The following is a 21,594-nucleotide window of genomic DNA, read 5'->3' as shown; positions in this document are numbered from 1 at the left end:
TCCTTTGAGAATTTTGGCAGAGTCTAACTTATGCTTTGTAAATGCAAGAACACTTTTTTAAAATTAATCCATATACTTCAAGGGTTAAAATAGATTTTTGTGTGTTGGGAGGGCATTCTCAAGGCTGATAAATATAATTAACACATTGAGGGAGGCCTAATTTTTGGAAGATAGAATTAGGGAAGCTAATGAATCATCAGGTTGAAAACTGTGTGTTTGTGCTAAATAAGATAAGTGCATAGGTCAGCAGGCTAAGAAGACAGAATGTCTGAGCCAGCTAAGAAGAGGGAGAAGACCCATGGAACTATTTACTATGAACTAGATAACAAGGACAAAATAAGTTAGAAATGTGAAGATGAGGTAAAGAAGAAGTCGAACCGTGGACAATGCATGCTGCAAAGTAACCAAGCCAAGACAAAAACGTGTGATGCAATGTATAATAAATACAATGAGATGTGTAATGTATATAAAGGGAGAGAGTTTCTGTGCAACTTTGGAACTGTGATGTATCCTGCATCCATCACCCCATGCATTTGAGTCTGATCAACTCAGTCTAGCATTGCTGTATGATAAATAAAATTACTTGAGTGACAAAGTCTGGAATCGAACTGAGTTCTTGGGAAGTTGAATGGAAAGTGGTCTTGGAGGGAACCCCAACAATAAACACCTTTATTGTGCTTTTTTTTTTTACTTCTTACAACTTATGAACATTAAAATGGGTGTTGTTCAGTATGTGTAAAGAAAATGTCTGCCTCAGGCTAAATAGGTTTTTTGAGCTCTCACAGAAACTGATTTGAATCTTATGACTCATTTGTTACACTAACTTCTCAAAATATCCTCCTCAAAAAACAGATTTTACAGTTTAGGTTGATCTGATCCTGTTTTTTTTTTACAGATAATGCACAGTCCTAGAGCTTATAAACTTTCTTCTTTTAACTTAAGTGGGACTGCTCATTAGAGTAAGTCTTTGCGAGATCCAGACCCATACTGTAATAATGGCTCTTATGTCTTTGGGAGCTGAATTTAGCTAAAATCTGAGTCTACTTCAGTGCCATCCAAAGCCTTCCATTTTTCATGTCTTTGAAGGGACTTCTTTGTTACAGAAGCCAAACATTTTTTTTCTTTTAATTGAATGTGACCCATGAGATGTAAAGTTGTATTTTGCATTCTAGATTTCCATTTTTTTATAAAAGGAATAAACAGAGCAGTGTTTACTCTGTTCTAAGTTAAACATCTGAACCATGACAAAGAAAATGATATTTTGCATCATTTAAAATAAATAGCAGAACCCATAGATTTTAATGTGGTTGTATTTCTTTATTCTTGTAGGCAAAAATTGTCCTCGATATCTTAGTCACGATGTTTAGTGAATATTGTGAGAAGCAATTCACGTGAGTAGTATAATCCTTTACCGTCAATGAGATCAGATTTGTTGGTCAAATCCCACATTTTACTCACTTTGACTTTTCCCCCCCTCAGTGTTGAAGCAGCAGAAGTAACTTCTTATAATGGAAAAACCTGCATCTATCCAGTAAGTATTCTAGAGATGACTGGGGGAAATGGATTTCTATACCCATGAGGGTTTGGCAAAAGAGAGTGACACAGTCCTCATTTCTTGCAATCCCACTAGCCTTTTCCCTGTAAACATTCCATTTCTGTCAAAGCTAAAAATGTAGGACTGCTAAAGTAGTCTGATATCCCAAAAGAAGGGGAAGGTTTGAAATGGGTTTGAGGTCACTGCTGTAGCTTAGAACTCATTTGAAATATATTATGCCTGATTCAGTAGTAAGTATAGCTACAATCAAGGCATGTAATCTAGGTCAAAAGCCCATAGAACTTGCTTTTTCCTGCAATCTTTGCTTAGCTTGAAGTTCCCCCCTTCCTCCTCCCCCCCCATAGCTGTCACCCACTATAAACAGATGGGCAATTGATATCATCCTTGGCTTAACTTTTTTGATTTATCAGATCTGGAAAGTTTTTGATGCCTTTCACTTAAATAACTTTAATGTTGCTTTTTTGGTCCTTTGCTCTTGAAAGCTCCAATCATACAAGGAACTGCCCATGGGCAGATGCCTGCACAGTGACTTCAGAGGGGCTCTGCATGTGCTCGGGGGCCCACCCATGGATGTCTCTGCAGGATTAGGGTGATAGCTAGTGCTTTTTTTGCTTTGTTAAAAATAAGCAGAATGGAAATGATCCCACGTTTTTCCTGAAAGCAGCTGTGGACAACTGGTGATCTAGTTAGGCTTAGCATAGATATCAAGCAAGTGAAATTTGGTTAATTGAGACGGGAAGTGACTTTTATTTAGATTCAGACTTCTTATAGTGCTATATTTGTATGTTTCGTTTTGATGATGTCATTTTGACTCAGTGCAGTAAATGAACGGGAGGGGGGAGGAGAGAGAAACCTCTCCAAATCTCTCCCCTTCAAATTAAAGATCCAGTATCTACATCCCTGGGTCAGACTTCTAGCAAAATGGAGAAAGACAGACATCATTCCAGATATTTCTAAAGCAGAACAAAAACCTTTAACCCCCAAAGTTTCCAGGCCTTTATACAGCAAAAAAGAACTAACTCACCTTTTCCCTCTTGAGGCAACTGTTTAGGAGGGTTTGTTTTGTATTTAAACAATTTTACTAACAAATTTATCACAGGGTCTTGTTTTATTTTTTGGTTTGTGTGTGTGTTTTCCTGTTGCTTTCTGTGGCTGCAAGAGCTGCATTGAGTTTTACAGAAGCCTATGCCTGATCTGATTTATACATCTGGTAAAACAAGGAAGAGAGAATTCTGTCATCTCTTTGCTCTGCTCAAGGTGTCAGGAATTGCTACCTTCCTGGTAGTTTGATTTGTCCTACTCCCAGAAGCAGAATTCCAAAGTCAGTTCCAGGAACCTGAGCTCCCATGCATGACCATTAATTGTGTCAGTGCTTTGTTTGTGGTATTCTCTTTGTCAAATGTTCACTTGAAAGACATTTCAAGGTGCTTATAAACTTACATCTTAACTAAAAGTAACTTTATTGTAGCATATCAGGATGTTGTTTGTTTAAAGTATATTATGGTTATTCTACAATATTATGCCCAACCCCGCATTACAGACTTCTCTTCTGTGGCTGTCAGTGCTGTCAGAAGAAGTTGGATTAGAAAGATGGATCTTAGTAGACACAAATGTAACTTTCTGTGTAATATTCTGCATAAACCTTTTTTTCCCCCTTGTAGGAACTGGCCTACCGAAGAGAAAAAGTGAAACCTGATTTAATAAACAAGAAAATTGGAATCAGGTATGTTATGCAAACCTATCTTTTATTAATTTAATTGAAATTAATGAGCTGTGGTAAAATACACCGGTTATTGTGATATTTTTATAACTTATATATTGTGTGTTCAGTTGAATTTTAGAATGCACTAAAAACTGGTATGCTAACTTGAGTAATTATATCAGCTACCTAAAGATGCCCTTCAACTAAGTGAGTGATTCTTCATTCCCTCCTATGATTATTGTGTAGTCTTGCTTGCTAGAGAATTGTCATGTTTTATCTCAGAGGTGGCACTGATAGGTGATAGATATGTATACAGTTTAAAAATACTTTGAGATTCTTTAGCATGGAAGGCACTGTGCAAATTAAAGGTAGTATCTTATTTAAAAGCTAATCAATGTGATGTAAAAGTCCCCAAATACTGACTCTGTTGTCTTGTTTTAGTGAAACACCATCAAGTCTTGCAAAGCTGCTGACCAGGATGTGTTTGAAGTCACATGTCACAGGGAATGGGAACAGTATAGAAATTGAAATCCCTCCTACCAGAGCGGACATTATCCATGCATGTGATATCATAGAAGATGCAGCAATAGCTTATGGTTATAACAACATTCAGATGACTATTCCAAAAACATACACCATAGCCAATCAAGTAAGAGTGTCCCAATAAATAAATCCTCTATATTGTCAGTAAATGATTAGTGCATGCCAGAAGGGTTTTGAGAAAAACAGAGCCAAAAAATTAAACAATATTTGGACATGCTTTGCTGTGAGGCAAATTGGATTGGATACAAAACATATGCCCAACTGATCTGAGTAGAGCCAAGACCAGTGGTGGTTGGTGGTTGGAAAAAAGGCCGGGTTTAAGTGTGGACCTGATATTAAATCTTTAATTGGGAGATTGATGCTTTTTGTTGTAGTTGTTGTTGTTTTTTAAAGCATGCAAGCAACCTTACTAGCAATATTCTTTGTAATGTAACGCAGAATTATCCAGGAAAAGCATCATAAATATTTTCAGATTGAAGATGAAAACTGTCTTGTTTTCTTTTAGTTTCCTCTCAATAAGCTCACAGAACTTCTGAGACAGGACTTGGCAGCTGCTGGATTCACTGAAGCACTCACTTTTGCACTGGTACATTTTATTAACTTTGGGATTTTTTGGTTATATGCTGGAACAATTAGGGAGCCAAATCAGAACATAATAGTCTTACAGTGTCATGCAGTGTAAATGCAGCAAATGTTGTGATCTTGTTTTGGGACATGCTTGTTTGCTAATGTTTTGGTATTACAATATAATGTGTGTTGTGTGAGCTCGTGTCCTCCGAGGAATTGAATTGCTGACTGGCATATATTTGAAATATGGATGCTGAAATGGACTGTTTTAAGTTTCACTTAATATGAATAGTACTGAGTTAGAAGACTGTCAGACTGTTTCTCAAGATTGCCAGAGTTTAATAACAAACAAAATGTATTTGGTTACAGTTTAATAATGTGGAAACAAAATGAATAGTGATACCCCATACATAACACTGCAGTTCAGAGTTCACAGCCATTCCATTCTGAACCCTTTCTTGGGTATTGTAACTTGTCTGTGGATGCCTGCTTGAGCTGTAATAGTGGTATGCAGAGCCTCAGTCAGCAATTTTTTTTTTACAGATCTTTTAAAAGCATTTAAAAAAGTATAAATTATGCATTAATTGTACTTTTATGTCCCCGTACAACAGTCTCACTTCCAGCTTCCTGCGCAGATATAGACTGTTATAGTAGTACTCAGACCCTTGCAAGGGATCAGGGTTTCACAGCAGAGAGTACTTCTTACCACAGTTATGTCCGTAACTGCAGTTAGTGTAGTTTTGAGAACTGGAATTGTGCAGACAATTAGTTGATAATACAGACTAATATATGTTTTTAAAAAATATTAAATGTACATGACCCTATTTAGTTTAGCAAATCAGATATTATCAATGCACAGCAATTCTTCAGAATAGATTTTAAAACAATGTTTAGTATGCTAAGTAAGTTCTTGGGTGAACCTAATGACAGGTCCCCACGTACTAATGTGGCCACAGAATTTGTACCAGATTGTGCCTTTGGATTTGAGTAGATCTAGATGTAGAAAGGATTTTCAGAAATGCATGAGATTTATATAACTAATAGCTGACCCTGTATGTGGTGCAAAAAATACACACACTTGCACACATGCACCCTGAAAGTACACTCATCCTCCTTTCAGAGACTATTATCTGATTCACAGTTAATATTTGGATAATATTTTCAAAATCTTCTAAGTGGCTTATGACACTGACTTTCAATTGGATTTAGGCTCCTACAGCACTTAAGTGTCTTTGAAAATTTTACCCTTTGAAACCAAATACCATAATCCTAATGCAGGGGTGGGCAAACTTTTTGGCTCGAGGGCCACATCTGGGTGGGGAAATTGCATGCCGGGCTGAGGCAGGGGGTTGGGGTGTGGGAGGGGGTGCAGGAAGGGGCTTAAGGCAAGGGATTGGGACAGAGGAGGGATGCGGGATGTATGAGAGGGCTCAGGGTGGGGGGTAGGGGTGCGGAGTGCAGGGGGGGCTCAGGGCAGGGGTGCAGGGAGGGGTGTGGATTGTGGAAGGGGGCTCAGGACAGGTGGTTGGGGTGCAGGGAGGGGTGTGGATTGTTGGAGGGAGCTCAGGACACGGGGTTGGGGTGCAGTAGGTGTGGCGGGGGTTGGGGTACAGGAGAGGTGTGGCAGGGAGTTGGGGTGCAGGAGGGGTGCGGGCTCCAGCCCGGCGCCGCTTACCTGAAGCAGGTCCGGGGTGGCAGCGGCGTGCACTGGGGCCAGAGCAGGCTCCCTGCCTGCCTTCCCTGGCCCCGCGTCGCCCCCGGAAGCAGCCGGAACCATGTCCCTGGGGTGGGACAGAGAGCTCCACGTGCTGCCCTTGCCTGTGGGTGCCTCCTCCGAAGCTCCCATTGGCTGCGGTCCCCCGTTCCCGGTCAATGGGAGCTGCAGTGGGTGGTGTCTGTAGGCGAGGGCAGTGCACGGAGCCCTCGCGCCCCTTTTCCTCCCACCCCCCACACTCACACACCGGTGCCGCAGGGACGTCATGTCAGCCACTTTTGGGAGTGGTGCGGGGCCCGCAGCACCACAGGGGTGGCAATCCCCCGGGCTGGATCCAAAGCCCTGAGGGGCTGGATCCAGCCCGCAGGCCGTAGTTTGCCCACCCTGTCCTAATGTAATGGGATAATGTAAAACTATAAAATTGGCTTCAAACTTCTCTTCAGACTTCTGTCTCCTGACTTCCAGGAGGTTCAGATGTGATTTTTTTCAACTTTGGCCCATCTAACTAGTCCACAATCCCAGTGGACTATCCAGGATAATAGCTACCAGTTATTTCTCACTATACCAATATGCAATGTAGTAAAATTATCTGTAGTGGTATAATGATAGGGGCCAGGGCCGGCTCCAGGGTTTTGGCCGCCCCAAGCAGCCAAAAAAAGAAAAAAAAGGTCGCGATCTGCGCCGGCAATTCGGCGGAGGTCCTTCGCTCTGAGGCGGAGTGAGGGACCGTCCGCCGAATTGCCGCCGAATACCTGGACGTGCTGCCCCTCTCCAGAATGGCCGCCCCAAGCACCTGCTTGACAAGCTGGTGCCTGGAGCCGGCCCTGATAGGGGCAGTACAATATGTGTTTCTGTGTTCAAAGCTTTCACAGATTTTGTTCATGTATTAATTCAATGAATGTCTCTTCAGTGTTCTTAACATCAAATAACTGGGATGCTCAAAATGCTGAATTTATATGCATCCAAGCAGTACATGTTATCTGATCTTTATGAATTGCAGCATCGTGTCATGTGTGTTGCACATCTGTGTTTCTGCTGTGGCATTGATATCTGAGCTCTGGCACATCACTGCCAGGTTCTTAAAACACAGATATGAAACACACCTATAGTTTCAGTGTCATACATGCTGCACCATTCCGCAACCTCATGTTACATTTTGGATGAGAGATGTCCATTAGTCATTCTCACATATAATCCAGTCTTTGGTTTGAGCCCAAAACGATAGCTTCAAAAGAGTAACATTGAGTTCTGTATGATTTAGCAGCTGTGTAATCAGTCATGCCATAGTCAGCTAACAGTTTAGCTAGACATTTGAAAACACCTGATCATAAAAAATTCCTGCTAAGGTCAGCAATAATTGAAGATCACTTTTTTTTTTCCATTCAGAAGCCCACTCTTTCCGATAGGGGTCAGTTGCTAATTTTGCTCACATTTGATCAATCAGCACCCCTTTTGGAGCACTGCCAACACAAATAGAACACTCGGGAGGATAGCAGAATACTGGCAAATCCTCAATTACATGCAGTGTTCATGTATCAGTTTCCGAATGCATTAGTAGAGCTATAAATTCTGGAAATCTAGACTGTGAATCTTAGGCCATGTCTACACTAGCATTTATATCTGCAAAACTTTTATTGCTCAGGGGGTGTGAAAAAAACACACCCCGAGCGACACAAGTTTTGTTGGCATAACCGCTTGTTGGTGGGAGAGTCTCCTGCTGACATAGCTACCGCCGCTCGATGAGCTGGTTTTATTATGTTGACGGAAGAGCTCTCTCCTGTCGACGTAACGCGGCTACCGGAGTGTTCTTATAGCAGCACAGCTGTATTGGTACAGCTGTGCTGCTGTAAACTTGTAAGTGTAGGCATGGCCTTAATGGTAGTTTCTGTCACTCAGTGTGCACAAATGATCAGTGAGCTCAATAGGTCACTTGTACTAGTTTAGTAACGAGCTTTTTAAAGATACCTTGAGAGCCTAATGGAGCCATGATAGTGTAACGCTTATCAATGCACAGTAGTACCTTATTCTGCAAGTACTGTAGTCCCAGTGGGATTGTTTTCTCTGTTTGAAGGCTCAGCGTTGGACTGATTCCACTGGGACTACTTGCACAGGAAGTTACTATTCAATGGAAATCAGAGTGGAAGAATTTGTCCCCTTATTTTTAAAATAGAGAATTACCCATGATAAAAGCGAACACACTCTTTCCTTTTCCTGTTAATCTAGCATTATTTTGGTTAGTAATTGATGCATAAATAAACCAGCCCACTTAGATATAAGGCTGAGGCTTCATTCCTCACTTTTTCTTTTGTGCTTACAAGTGAGTATTGCCGATCAGAGGGTCATGTTAAGGGGCAGCAGAGCTATTGCTGATCTTGCATTGTTTGTTCTTGGTATCAAGTTCTGTCATGGTTCTCTGTATATTTTAACCATTTAACTGTGTTGTTGTTTTCTCCCCTCAGTGTTCCCAAGAAGATATTGCTGATAAACTTGGTGTGGACATCTCTTCAATGAAAGCAGTACATATAGCTAATCCCAAAACAGCAGAATTTCAGGTGAGTCGTTTAATTTCAGGTCTAATTGTTGCACTACCAGCTTCCCTAACCATCTGAGAGGGTAGTTACCAATCAGCAAGATAACATTACAAAAATACATTTAAAGCCTGCAATTTGGGAGGGAACTTAAATATCAAAAGGAAAGAAAATACATAAAATGTGGTGGCCACTTTTAATGCAGTTAGAAGTCAATAGAGAGATTATGCACATGTAAAATACAGTGGCTTGCAGTTTCTTCTGAGGGCCCAATTCAATCCCCCTTATACTTAGTAATATTTTAAACTATTTACATTTAGTGGGATGAGGTACTACCCAATGGGATTAGGGGTGACAAAATTGGGCCCTGTTTTGTTACAGTAATTTCCACCTTTAAATTTTAAATCTCTAAATGTCCATTTGTATCAGCAGAATCTAGAGTAGTTGCAGAATCCAAAATTCAACAGAAAGATCGAGTTTCATTCAAAATATAAGTTAGTAAAGTCAGGCTTTAAGTGTTTCCATGATTTGTAAATTCTACTGGAAAGTCTAGTCCCACTGAGCCAATCCGAAAACTGGGGCACTTTATTAAGACGGCATTTGAAGGCAGGGCACAGTAAATGTGGGTGAATTGCATTTGAAAAAACACTAATGTGAGTACATGATGTTTGTTTCTTTGTGTATCTATCCTAGGTATTTCTGGCTGTCCATTACTGTAGTCTCTTCACATATTTTAAGCATATTACAGTGCAGTATCTTACAATATCACCTGTTCTATTGATAGTCCCAGCAGGCCTATGGATGCCTGTTCAGAAGTCACCTTAGGATTTACCTTCTGTATCAACAGGAATTGTCTTTATACGTTTAAACTTCATATATTTATGCCCTCATCAGCTTAAATCCAAATTTCAAAATTGAGTTTAAACACGTATTTTAACTTCCCTGCGTACCTGGCTGCCACCTTTTCCCTTCCTGTGCCATGGATGTGCTGTACAAACTCAGAAACGCCTCTGAAGTGCTCCATGCCTCGGTTTCCCCTGCAAAATGTAGATATGAATGTTCATGCATATTCATAAGATACTTTGAGATCCTTGGGCAGTAAGTGCATGATATCTACATTTTCAGGTTTAATAATTCTAAAACCGAGAGCGATAAACATCTGAAATTACTGCATTATTTCACCGGGCTATTTTAAAACTAATTCCAAATAAGCAAACCCAGAAAAGATAAGGCACCTAAGCAACCTACCAGGTTGTTTAACACATGCAATTTCATGTTTGACCTGTAGGTGGCACGCACCAGCCTCTTGCCTGGCCTCCTGAAGACCATTGCTGCTAATAGAAAGATGCCTTTGCCTCTGAAACTTTTTGAAATCTCTGACATTGTTGTAAAAGATTCCACCAAAGGTAAGAGAACCCCATTGAGCACACAAGAGTTTTAATATCCTCTGTGCAAGGATTCATGATTATCTGAAAGAACCCTGGCCTGCTCTATTTTAAGTTGCTCCGTTTTAAGAGGTGCTACTTTTATAATTGTTTTTCTCTTTCTATTAAAACAGGTCCTACAGTGTTAGTGATTTTAATTTTTATAATGTCCAACCCATTAGCGGTTTTAGCCTATGTCCTTCAGGGAATCTCTACTGTACCCAACTTCATGGGCAAGTGCCTCTCAAGAAATGCTTATTTACTTGATAAATAGTAATAGTGGGTAATTCTCTGCTCATCAAAAATATTTCGCTACAGAATTCATTCTCACTTAGCTCATGCTCACAGCACCAGGGTGGAACTCCCTTGCTCCAAAGGCCAGATTTTTAATGGTATTTAGGCAGCATGCAGATAGGTGCCTAACGCACTGAAATCAATGGGTGTTAGGTTCCTGTGCACTTTTGAAAAACTCACTAGGCACCTAAATCAAGTGATTCCAAAGTCTTGACTTGTCCCCCATAGAGACTAAGTAGGTCAGAGATCTATAAGAAAAGCTCAACTCATAGCCTTCTTGCCCCAGCGCATAGTAAGTTTGCCAGTGAGAATTTGTTGCTTTTTACAGTGAGAATTTGTCACTCATCACTCGACAGCTCAGACCATGCTACAGAAGTTGGGTTTGATGATTGCAATAGTATTTTTAAATCTCTATTGCACATCTCTACCTGGGACAGCCTTTGTTGGTGCTGAGATCCCGGTGGGAGGTGGGGAGATGTCACGTGCTGAACTACTCATATTTGAGGCCCAGGTGGACCTGTACTGGGAGCATGAGACATAGGAGAGAATCCTATAGGATAATACCATCAAATCTGTAGAATTATAAGTAACTTTTTTTCCTTTTAGGAGCTTAGTAAAAAGTGATTATCTGACTTGACAGATTTGTATGTTTAAGTACTCTTCATTTTGTGACACCTCCCTCACTCAATAGCTAATGGCTCCTTTACCATTGTAATAGATCTGTAACCTATGTTAGATCAATACTGGGCCTGTGCACACCCTCCCCTTGCAAGTGAATTGCTGTTTCTTGGTGAAGACTGGGGCAAGTCCATGTGCAAAAAAAAAAAAAAAAAATCTTGGTGTTCTAAAATTCCCACACATCTATCAGATCATCTTCTTGAGAGTATGTTCCCATTTTATGCAACGTGCTGAGATAAACATATCTCCTTTAGTATCAAGATGCAGTCTTAGTTCGGTTATATTTTAAATAGACAAAGCAGACAGTTCATGTTTTAAGGATTTTAATGGGATTCTGCCTGGTTGTAGGGGTCTGACTCTTGGATCGGGGCCTAAAACAACATAATTTTTATTTGGAAAATATATAAAAGTGCTGTAAGGGGGGAAAAAAACTAAACTGTAAAAAAAAGAAAAGAAAAAGAAAAAAAAATCTAACACGTTACTGAATCAGTTTTTCTTCACATGGTGGCTTGGTGAGGAAGAGTGTGTATATAGATCTATTTCTCTGCTGGCAAGACCTTCTGTGCTGAGTTGCAACCCTGGAGCAAATTTCTGCCACTTCATGATGAAAAATGCTTACACTACCTTAAGTACAGTAGCAGAAGTGAGTGCTTCTGTGTGTGTTATATGGTTTCAGCTTTTACTGCTGTGCTTAACTTATTTGGTGTCTATGAAACAAAGGTTTACATAAGACGTAAACAAAACAGCAAGTAAATTGCTTTGTTGATGGACTTAATTTGTGGATTACTTTAAAAAAATTGCCAGGAAAAATAAGCAATTTTAGCAGAGCATGCAGACTCTTTATTAAATGCAGACAGTTTGGTGATCCAAGCTCATTACTTGTTGGGCAGGGAGGCTGCCAGCATGCACAAAACATGGTACAGATGGCAGAATAGCTTTAGCAGTCTTCATAACTGGTGTAGGGGTTATTTATGTTGGAGGGAAGAGAGCATTCCTTCTGGCTGCATGAAATGTACTAGTTAAATAAATTACTGTTATTTCATGGGTTCTTACTGTAGATTTTTTTAAGCTTCCACTTAACTGTGTTATAAAAGCCTACTCTTACAGTGTACTTCAAGTTTAGCAGTAATCATCGCTGTAGATTAAAGATAAGTTCTTTGAGCTAAGGGCTTTATATTCCTCTGTAATTTGCACAGTGCCCGGTACAGTTTGAGAATTACCAGAATACAAATAATAAAATTGTTTTTTGGTATATATATTTTCAGTAAATCTGCTAACTGTCTTTCCCAGATTAATTTTTGGGCCTTAAATCTAAATGTGCCGAAATTCATAGTTTCAAAGGAATGAGAAACCAGCAACAGTCCTTTAGACATTAAACAATATGGGGTTGTCCTGTTTTCACATATGGAATGAGATTCCCTGTAGGACGCTTATGTTATCTTTCTGACTAACTTAATTTTACTATTTCATATTTTTGGCATGCAAAATTTCCAAGTAATTTAAAAAGTATGGATCAGAAGAGCACTGACACTCACCGAATGTGAAGTAGTCATTTGTATGTGAATGAATATAGCTGTATAAATGCATTGTTCTTTAATAAAAATATTTTTTGCACGCATCTCACCTTTACTAAGGTGAACAAAACATGCTTCTCTTCCTCACATATCAGACATAGATTTTGACTTACTAAATTTGGAAAATGCATGCCAGATTTAATAAAAATAAATCCAAATCTGACTCAAAAGTTTCCTTCTCAAAGGATGAGAGAGAGAGAATGCAGGGTTGGAGTATGTGTCGCACAGGGCTGTGCACCCTCTGCAGAGTTGCATAGAATATTGGCTTGCGGGTTGGTCTTATTGTTAGGTTGATAAAGTGTTCTCTAGTGCTATTACTGTGATGTTGCAGCCTAGAAATCAGGTTAGACCAGTCACAGAAACCTCACATCCTCCCTAACCATGATGAAAATATACATTTTACCCCCTCAAAAAGTTCTCTGACCAATGACCTAGTAGAATTTTGCAAGTATGCAGTAGTCTGCCTCTAACATGGTTGAGAGAAATTGCGAATGCAGTTGAAGTTGTTTCTGTACATTTTCTTGCAGGCCTTACTGTAATTATATAAAAAATGCGGATTTCTGTGAAATTCATTGATTGTGAGACTAGTGTTTAACTGAGCAGGTGTACTCTTTCAAAATCCCATCTTTTCTAAACCCCTTTAAGTTACTAGGGGGCAGCATGCACCGCTGTTCTATCTTTCATTATGTTGTTTTGGCTTGCAAAGTCCTACCCAGCTGCCCATACTTTAAGTTATTTTAGAGCAGCATCTCCAGGCAGTGCTTTGAAGTCGGTGAAATACATATATAATTTAGGCTGACATATTTGGCAGGGCCACAGAATTGTTTCATGGCATGACACAAGTCCTCTCTTAAATGATTTACAAAGAACTGAGGCATTTCCAACAAACCCCAGCTTTGGCATAAAGTTCCAAATACTTTTTTTCCCGTATCGTGCAGCGAATGAATTTCCTGTGATGTAATGTATTGACTCTCTGAAAAACTGAGCGTTACAGGACTTACAAAACTTGGAAGGGTTGAGTGAACACAAAATGTACTCATTAGTTAGATTTGTAGTGATTTTGAAAATTTGAAGTATTTTTATCATGACCACCTTTGAAGTCATAAGTTACCTGAGTAATTGTGAAGTAAAATTCAACCGAACTTTTGTTGCTGTGGTTTCTAATAGCACCTACAATGTGCTAAGCACTGTACAAAAAGGTATCTCCAGAAAGCTTGCATTCCCAAAGGACATAACAGACCAAGGGAATAGGAAATAGTAAACAAGGTTTTCTTATCAGTTGTTTATATATAGCATATATATACAAATTATCCTACAACCATGATGTTATAGTTATCCTACAACCATGATGTTATAGGCATCAGAGACAGGTGGGATACAAATGAAGAAAGTATTAGGTTGGAATGGCAAACGTTGGATACCCAGAGAAGAAATATTAGATGTATCAGGCATCAGATCTGTTTTGTCTAGGTTTGCCATTCCCGCATTGGGATTTAACCCTAGTGAAACCACAGTTACTTATTACAAGCTGAAAGTGACAATTCTGGTATTTAAAACCTTCTTGGATAACAGAGTACCCTTCACTGAAGGCAGTGTCTGCAGAGGCCTGCATGTCTAGCTTGTAGCAGTAGTGACTGGGGCGCAGGTTGAGAGCCACTGTTATAGAGTCTAGCAAACATGGTACTAGATTATCTGCCTGCTGCTTTGTAAATATCTTCTGAAGACATGAATGACTTTTGGTCTGCAAGGATGAGCTTTGATCTTGCCTGTGAGCTTTTACTCCTGTACTTTGTATTCCTCTTTAATGCAGCACATTAGCCACCTAGTAACTGATGGTTTTAAATGCCTTTTTTGTTGTTCACTGGGAGATGGTACAGTAGGTGTAGGTTTACTATATGCCTGAGTTCTTGCCTTGTCGATATTAACCACTCTGAGTGTGTCCAACATGTGACAGAGTTTCTCTTTTGTTGTGTTTAGGCTTGGTCTAGAATAAGGAAAAAAGTGTCTTGTGAGATCTGTGGAGTACAGCTCAGATACTCTGCATGCAGATGTGATAGCTACCAGATTTACTACTTGGTATTAGAAGAATGACACTGAAGAAACAAAAACAACAAAGAGTCTGGTGGCACCTTAAAGACTAACAGATTTATTTGGGCATAAGCTTTCGTGAGTAAAAACCTCACTTCTTCGGATGCATCCGAAGAAGTGAGGTTTTTACTCACGAAAGCTTATGCCCAAATAAATCTGTTAGTCTTTAAGGTGCCACCAGACTCTTTGTTGTTTTTGTAGATACAGACTAACACGGCTACCCCCTGATACTGAAGAAACAGGTTCAAATAGTGGTTTGATAACTTGTACCAGGATCAAACCAAAATCCAAGGGACCTACTTCGAATTTCCTGAGGATTTATCAGTGATGTTGTCCTCATGAATCACCTAACGTGAGTGAGATGAAATCCACCTGGGTTCTACTCCTATTATTGAGGAGACCGCTGACAAATATTTCCTGAAAAAAGCTTAGTCATACCCAAACTGTAGGTATTCCAAGATTTGAATAATTTTTATCCTTCTTCACTCTACTTGTTCTGTACTATTTAGTACTTGAGCTCAGTAGAGATCTTGGAGCATTCTGAGCTTGGAAACTTTTCCTGAGCCCATCAGGACTCTTGGAGAATAGCTGATTTTTTTTATTTTATTTGAATTGCTCAGCCTCCAGCTATTAGGGGATTTTTCAAGCTTCCCTTCATCTAAGTGCTTAAGGGGGCCTTGACACAGATGATCTTCACATTCCAAGAGATGAAATAGGATTGTAGGGGACAGCTCCTTCATGCCAGACAGCCTGGGCCTCTGGGGCTGGTAAGATGGTGTTAAAATTAGTCTCCAACTGAATTGTCTCCACTGAGGTAAGGGTAGAAAGGGATGGAGAAGGCTGACAGGCTTCATCTGGGTTCTAGTGTGGAGGCTGCTGCTCCTTGATCCCAACATCTGGTGAAGAGACATGAACTTCTAGTATTCTGTCTAGGCTTGGCAAGCTGGTCAATTGATCACACATTATTTGTCCATGGTCAAGTGTCATCAAGAATGACCTGTTGTAGGCGGTGGCCTACCTTTTTGATTGTGGTATGGTCGTGTCTGTTAGCAAGCCTACAGAAATGTCTTAAATCATTAACTTTGCTATACATTCATGTCACCGGTTGGGGGAAAAGATAAACTGATTGAAAGTTGAGCATCTTGATTGTCCTAGAAGGTTCCAGCCAAACACTGTATATGTCTTTATTTGTATACCATGCCATCAATGCAAAGATATAGATGAAGTAGTTGAAGCTGATAAAGAAAAAGAAGATAATGAAAAGCAGGATGCTTGAAGAGTTGGCCTGCTGCCTACCTAGCATAACTGCATTTAAAAATAACTTTTTTCTTTTATAGTTGCTATGGGTTTCTTTTATTTGTTTAATTTTTCTTTTTTTGTAACTCTTCAGCCTTGAATAACATTGACATTTAAATGCTAATCTAACATTGCTAAAAAAGATAATTATTCTTTCATTTTGTAGAACTTCATTTCATTGTGTTTTACATTTTTCTGAGGAGTTAAAATAACTCAGTTAAGTAACTAGGTTTTTGTTATTAGACATGAGTATCTACCTTACCCCTCAGGAGACCATAATGTCTTAGTCTTTTCTGTTACTCTTGTTACTGTTCTAATTAGTGTTTTTAAAATATTTGGCCTTTCTGGACATTATTTGACGAAATTTGCTGAATTGACCAATTATTTTTGGAGCAGTTGAAGGACCAACCCTAATTCTGTCGGACAGGGGTTCCAAATCCCTTTACGAATGCACCTGGCATTTGAATGGCAGCCATCGTAGAGAGTGGAGCGGGTCAACCCAGTATACAGAAGTATGCACTAATCAAATTTAGAAATGATAAATATGTGAATCACTGCTGCTAGGCCTGCATCAGAGAAAAATGGACAGAGTTGTTTGGTCAGCGGATGGGGCTTAGGGGCTAGAAAATACAGTTCTGCCTACTGCTGCTATTTGGGCATCCAGGTGCAAAAATATTTTACCTATGGTAACCCTACCTGCTCTTCTTCTTTCAGGCTTTGTTTCATATTGAGAACTCTGTTGTCCATGTTTGTTAGAAAACAGGCTCAGATCCTGATGTTCTGTGATTCCTCTGAAGTCTCTAGCATCTCATGATCTCTCCCATTGGCTACACACAGATGTTGAATGAAAGGCACGAGGGGAAAAGCATGAAATATATTTTGCAGTAAAATGAGTCATCTTCATAAATAACTGTAACTTTAATTTTGGAGGCTTATAAAAACATGGATCATAACGTATTTTCTCCAAAAGGAGGAGAATTAAGGGAACCCTCTTCTCCCACTTTAAGGGAGAAGAGATGGATTCGGAGGGGAGCAAAACCTAATCTGTGGGCTAAATGTTGGAGGACTCTCTACAATCTGAAAAAAATCCATACATCTTGTGTGGTGCTGTACAAATGATCAGGCTCTGGCTGGTATTTTGTTGGGAGCAAATTCTATTCTATTCTATTCACCAATGCAGCAGCGCCTCTGTAGCACATCTGGTGAAGACATGTTATGCCAACAGGAGAGAGCTCTCCCATCGGCATAATTATTCCACCTCCGCGAGAGTCTGAAGCTTTGTTGGCGGGAGAGCGTCTCCTGTCGACATAGAGCTGGTGTAGACATGCTTAGGTCGTTGTAACTTGTGTCACTCGGGGGTGTCTTTTTTCACACCCCGAGGGATGTAAGTTAGGTCGACTTAAGCAGTAGTGTAGAGCAGCCCACAGAGAGCCCTTTCTGACTTCTGCAAAGCCCACCTTTGGCACAGCCAACCAGCAAGCCAAGGGGTTTCTGCTGAATGCACCATAAGGGGAGAAGTGACTTCTGAGAACTGGGCTATAGATAGGCTTGGGAGGATTAGATTTTCATTAATAAATGCTGGTAAATGTTGATTTCACCAGATACACAGAAATTGACGAAAAAATATTTCTATCGATGATTGATTGAAATTTCAGACAGACAAAGTAAGGAAGATGCAGTGTGAGAAGTTATTTGTTTGATTTAAGGACATTTACTCTGCATATCTCAAAATTTGAGATTGACAGTTTGTATCTTAATGGTTATAAAGCTTTAACTTTTTGAATCTCAACATCTACTGTCATTAAATGATTATCCCCTATATTTTCCATCCCCCCCATAATTTCCCATAACTGAAAGTTTTAATTGATGAAGATAAAAAAAATTAAAACCCATTTTACATAACTGAAAATTGCAATCAATAAAAAATAGGGGAAATGCTTAAAAATAAACATTGATATCTGTTGAAAATATATTAAAAGAAAAAAAAAGTCTGCCAAGCCTAAATATAGACCTCAGCAGGGTGTTGTTATACTAACCAGTACCTTGAATTTCACCATAAGTGAATTGACGGATGGTGAGAACGCATGTATTATCCTTTTCCTCTCAAAAAATTAAAAAGCAGGATTCTGCATTAGTTGAATCTTCTGAGTAACCTTTGACAGGCCCAGGCAGAGTGCACTGCCCTGGTCTAGTCTGGAGAGGCACAGGAATATAATGATACTGTAATACACTTGTGTGTCTAAAATGTATCCACGTGACATGAAAATGACAAATTATTCTGGTAAAATGAGTAGCCTAAGCAAAACTAATTTAAAGTAAGGGGGGGAGGCTGCTGTAGTTTTAGTGCTGTGTGAACACATGATACATGGTAATTTTTGGAAATTACAAAGCTTTTTAAAATATACATTTGAGTTCTTGTGAGGTGTTTGATTTGACAGTCTGAGACTGATATCCATAAATCAGGTGCACCACACATAACTATAGCGTCTCTGCTCCACCAATATTTCAATCCTGTCCTCAAAGCTGATGTGAAAATACAGTGCACTCGCATCTGATCTTTGGTGGGTCTAGGACTACCAAGGAAGGTTTCAATTGTGTGGATGGCTTCTGTGATGTGGAAACTTGTCTGCTTGGAGTTAGACCTAGACCTCTCTTCACACAGAGCCCCAAACATCCATGAGAGTGTAACTATCTTTGGCTACTTACAGAAGTGGGCTTGTTTTATACTGGTAAAAGGCTCTGTCTCCCCGTTTGATAAATAATCTACTTTCACCACCAGCGTTAAATTGTAAATGTTAAAAATAATAGATTCTAAGTATCAGGATCTTGTTGATTCTTGTTGAATATACATATTTTGGTTAATCTGCTTTTTAATTCCTTTAACCTTTTAATAACATGTTGGAAATATACTGAGTTCTGCTGTTTACTTGGCAAGATATTTCTCCTTACCACATTTCTTCTCCTTTTCCATCCTAATAAAGTACAGTATTTAAAATCTATGCAACATGTTTTTTTCCGAATGATGGGAGACCTATGAGTTAAAGTGCTAGTGCCTATAATCAACTCTGCAGAGTTTGGGATGGATGTCTGTGGGAGAGGCCATTCTGCATTCTCAATTTCCCCCTGAGGTACAGATATCTGTGCACAACTGTAAAAACTGATGGGAAGGATAAACACGTAAGAAAACCCAGAAGTACAAATGTTTGTTTCTTCTGCAGATGTAGGTGCAAGGAACCAGAGGAATCTCTGTGCCATTTACTACAACAAGAACCCCGGGTTTGAGGTCATCCATGGGTTGCTGGATAGAGTCATGCAGCTGCTGGCTGTGCCACCAAGCAAAGAGAGTGGATATCTAATCAAGGCAGCTGAAGGTAAGAGAGGAGTAGTGTGGAGAAGGACCTATAAAGGAATCCTACAATCTCATTACTATGTAGATTTAATTTTATATTGTCATTAACTGTTGGCACTACAGTACAGGAGTTGTTTTGAATGTGTGTTAGCATGCTGCAAAATACTGTGGGGCAAATGGGACTTTGTATTCTCATTGCCACTTACACATTAGGGAATGGAATTGGACTTTTTTCTTCTGGTCTCAGTATTTTTAGCCAGCTTCTGTGGTGGCAATCTTTACATAAGAGAGAATCTTAGTACAGTGGATATTTCTTACATGAGTAAGCTTCATGTGTATAGGAATGTACTCTTCACAATGAGTTAATCTAGCAGTTTAAGGGTTAGATGTCAGTTTACTGAATGAGTTTTAATTAACACCAGATATCTGCTGCTTTCCTATTGCTAGAAGTGCCTGGAAACAGACAAAAGATGACTTGTTACTCCTAAATATTGAAGTTGAAACTTTACCTACTTACGGTGGAGCTAGAGCTGCCGCACAAGTGTGCTGTCTTCTAGACTAATGAACCTGCTGCTGTATTAGTAATATTTCTATAACAAGCCTCATGGTTCTTTATGCCAGGTTAGTTACATATAGGGGATGGGACATGAAATCCTTACTTACGCTTTATTCTTTGTGTGTGTGTGTGTGTGCGCGCACGCACAAGGGGGAGAGGTGTGTTGGCCCACCAGCAGAAGTGGCTGGGCTGTAGCCCCTTTAAAGAAAAATTGCTGGAGACCCTCTCTAGGGGAGGGCTGCCCATCCACAGCCCCCTAGCTTCTGTTCCAGCACTTGACCTCCCACTTCTGTGCTGCCCCTTGGCCATGCATTTCCTGCAGGAACTGTACTGGCCAAGGCTCCTGAAGAGTCTTTAGTTGCCCTCAGTTAAGTGCACAGTTGCAAGTCTCCATCTGTTATGAAATAGAAACCTCTAAAGTCAGATATTACTCCTAGATCCATGTTCCTCAGTTGCTTGGCTCTGGTGCATGCATTGGAAGGGTTTTTCAAAGCTTCCAGAAGTTTTGAGAAAGTTTCCAGTTCAGGAAGAAATTATGAATTGTATGGAGAATTCTGTGTCAATTTCTAACTATTGTAACCATTTTTACCTTGTCTCCCATGTGTTAGAGGAGGCGCTGTACATTCAGTGCCGAGCTGTCTACTCATTCTGATTCCACCCAGTTACCAGAATCCTCCAACCTTACAACCCCTTTTATTTTTTTATTTTGTCTTTCTTTTAACACTAAGGAGCAGTTTAATTCCTATACAGAGAATCCTTGGTTGACAAAATTAGAGAATGTACCTCAGCCCCCCAAACCTTTCATAAATATATCTTTAAGGAGAACTTTACTCAAAACTTTCTCCTAATCAGTACCATCAAACTTGCAAAACTCTGATGTGGGAGAGAGGGTTTAATTAAATAGGTGAGCAAAGATTCATCCTGTACATCTGCACCGAAGCAATTCATAAACCATCTTGAACTTGCAGCAAGGCTGTCTCAATGCCGAAAATTTGAAACGTTTTTTTTTTTTGTTTGTTTGGTTTTTTTTTTTTTTTAATGAGAGGTCATATCCCAAAGATAGCACTGTATATTTCAGGGAAAGTGGGGATTGCAGCATTCCCAGGGCAATGTTGCTTTTGGGACTGGTATCCCATATTCAGCCCTTGTTCCAACATACTTTTATTAGCTGGAAACATGTTTGCTATCTAAATGACTTTCTGGTCTAGGAAAAGGCCTAGAATAGACTGAGATCTCTGTCTGCTGTATATTCTTTCCCACAAGAATTGGAATCTACTTGTTCCTCAATTTCTTGCCTAGGAAATTTACAGTGGAACTTTAGATCAGAAATTTGTTACTTGAGGACGATGGTGACTTATCTCCACTCCCACCTCTCTTTTCTGGTTTGTTGCATGAGTGTTTTTTTGTTTTTGTTTGTGTTAAAGGGGCCCAGGGACCAAAAAAATCCTGGTAGTTCTTGAGATTACTCCTGAAGCAAGGGCTAGCTGTCTTCCAAAAAAAAAAAAAAAAAAGAACCAGGAATCTGTACAAAAGAACAAGAATACGCAAGTCATCCATTCTGTTTCTTAAAATCATGACAAAATCAATATGAGAGAGAAAAAGAAGACTCTGGGGATAGCAGCTGCTATTTTGTCTACTCACCATTCATTAGTATACAAGTATGTGAGAGAAATTATGACCTCTGTCCTGCTTGAGAAGTCTTAGCTCTGCATTTACTGTAACTGGT

At 39.7% G+C, this 21,594-nt stretch overlaps 1 protein-coding gene across 1 annotated transcript in view; it reads left to right on the top strand.

Moving 5' to 3' along the window:
• Window positions 1-21,594, top strand: part of FARSB (phenylalanyl-tRNA synthetase subunit beta) — a 53,036-nt gene that overhangs the window by 13,641 nt on the left and 17,801 nt on the right. The window contains exons 9-16 of the mRNA XM_054039429.1: window positions 1,330-1,391; window positions 1,480-1,531; window positions 3,217-3,278; window positions 3,699-3,906; window positions 4,306-4,386; window positions 8,541-8,633; window positions 9,898-10,015; window positions 19,182-19,334. Of these exons, the coding sequence (XP_053895404.1) occupies window positions 1,330-1,391; window positions 1,480-1,531; window positions 3,217-3,278; window positions 3,699-3,906; window positions 4,306-4,386; window positions 8,541-8,633; window positions 9,898-10,015; window positions 19,182-19,334 (829 nt within the window). The remainder of the gene's footprint in view (window positions 1-1,329; window positions 1,392-1,479; window positions 1,532-3,216; window positions 3,279-3,698; window positions 3,907-4,305; window positions 4,387-8,540; window positions 8,634-9,897; window positions 10,016-19,181; window positions 19,335-21,594) is intronic.

The sequence above is a fragment of the Malaclemys terrapin genome, chromosome 9, assembly GCF_027887155.1.
Source record: "Malaclemys terrapin pileata isolate rMalTer1 chromosome 9, rMalTer1.hap1, whole genome shotgun sequence".
NCBI lineage: Eukaryota > Metazoa > Chordata > Testudines > Emydidae > Malaclemys > Malaclemys terrapin.
The sequence above is the reverse complement of the archived record's forward strand: the minus strand, read 5'-3'. Positions and strand labels throughout refer to the sequence as shown.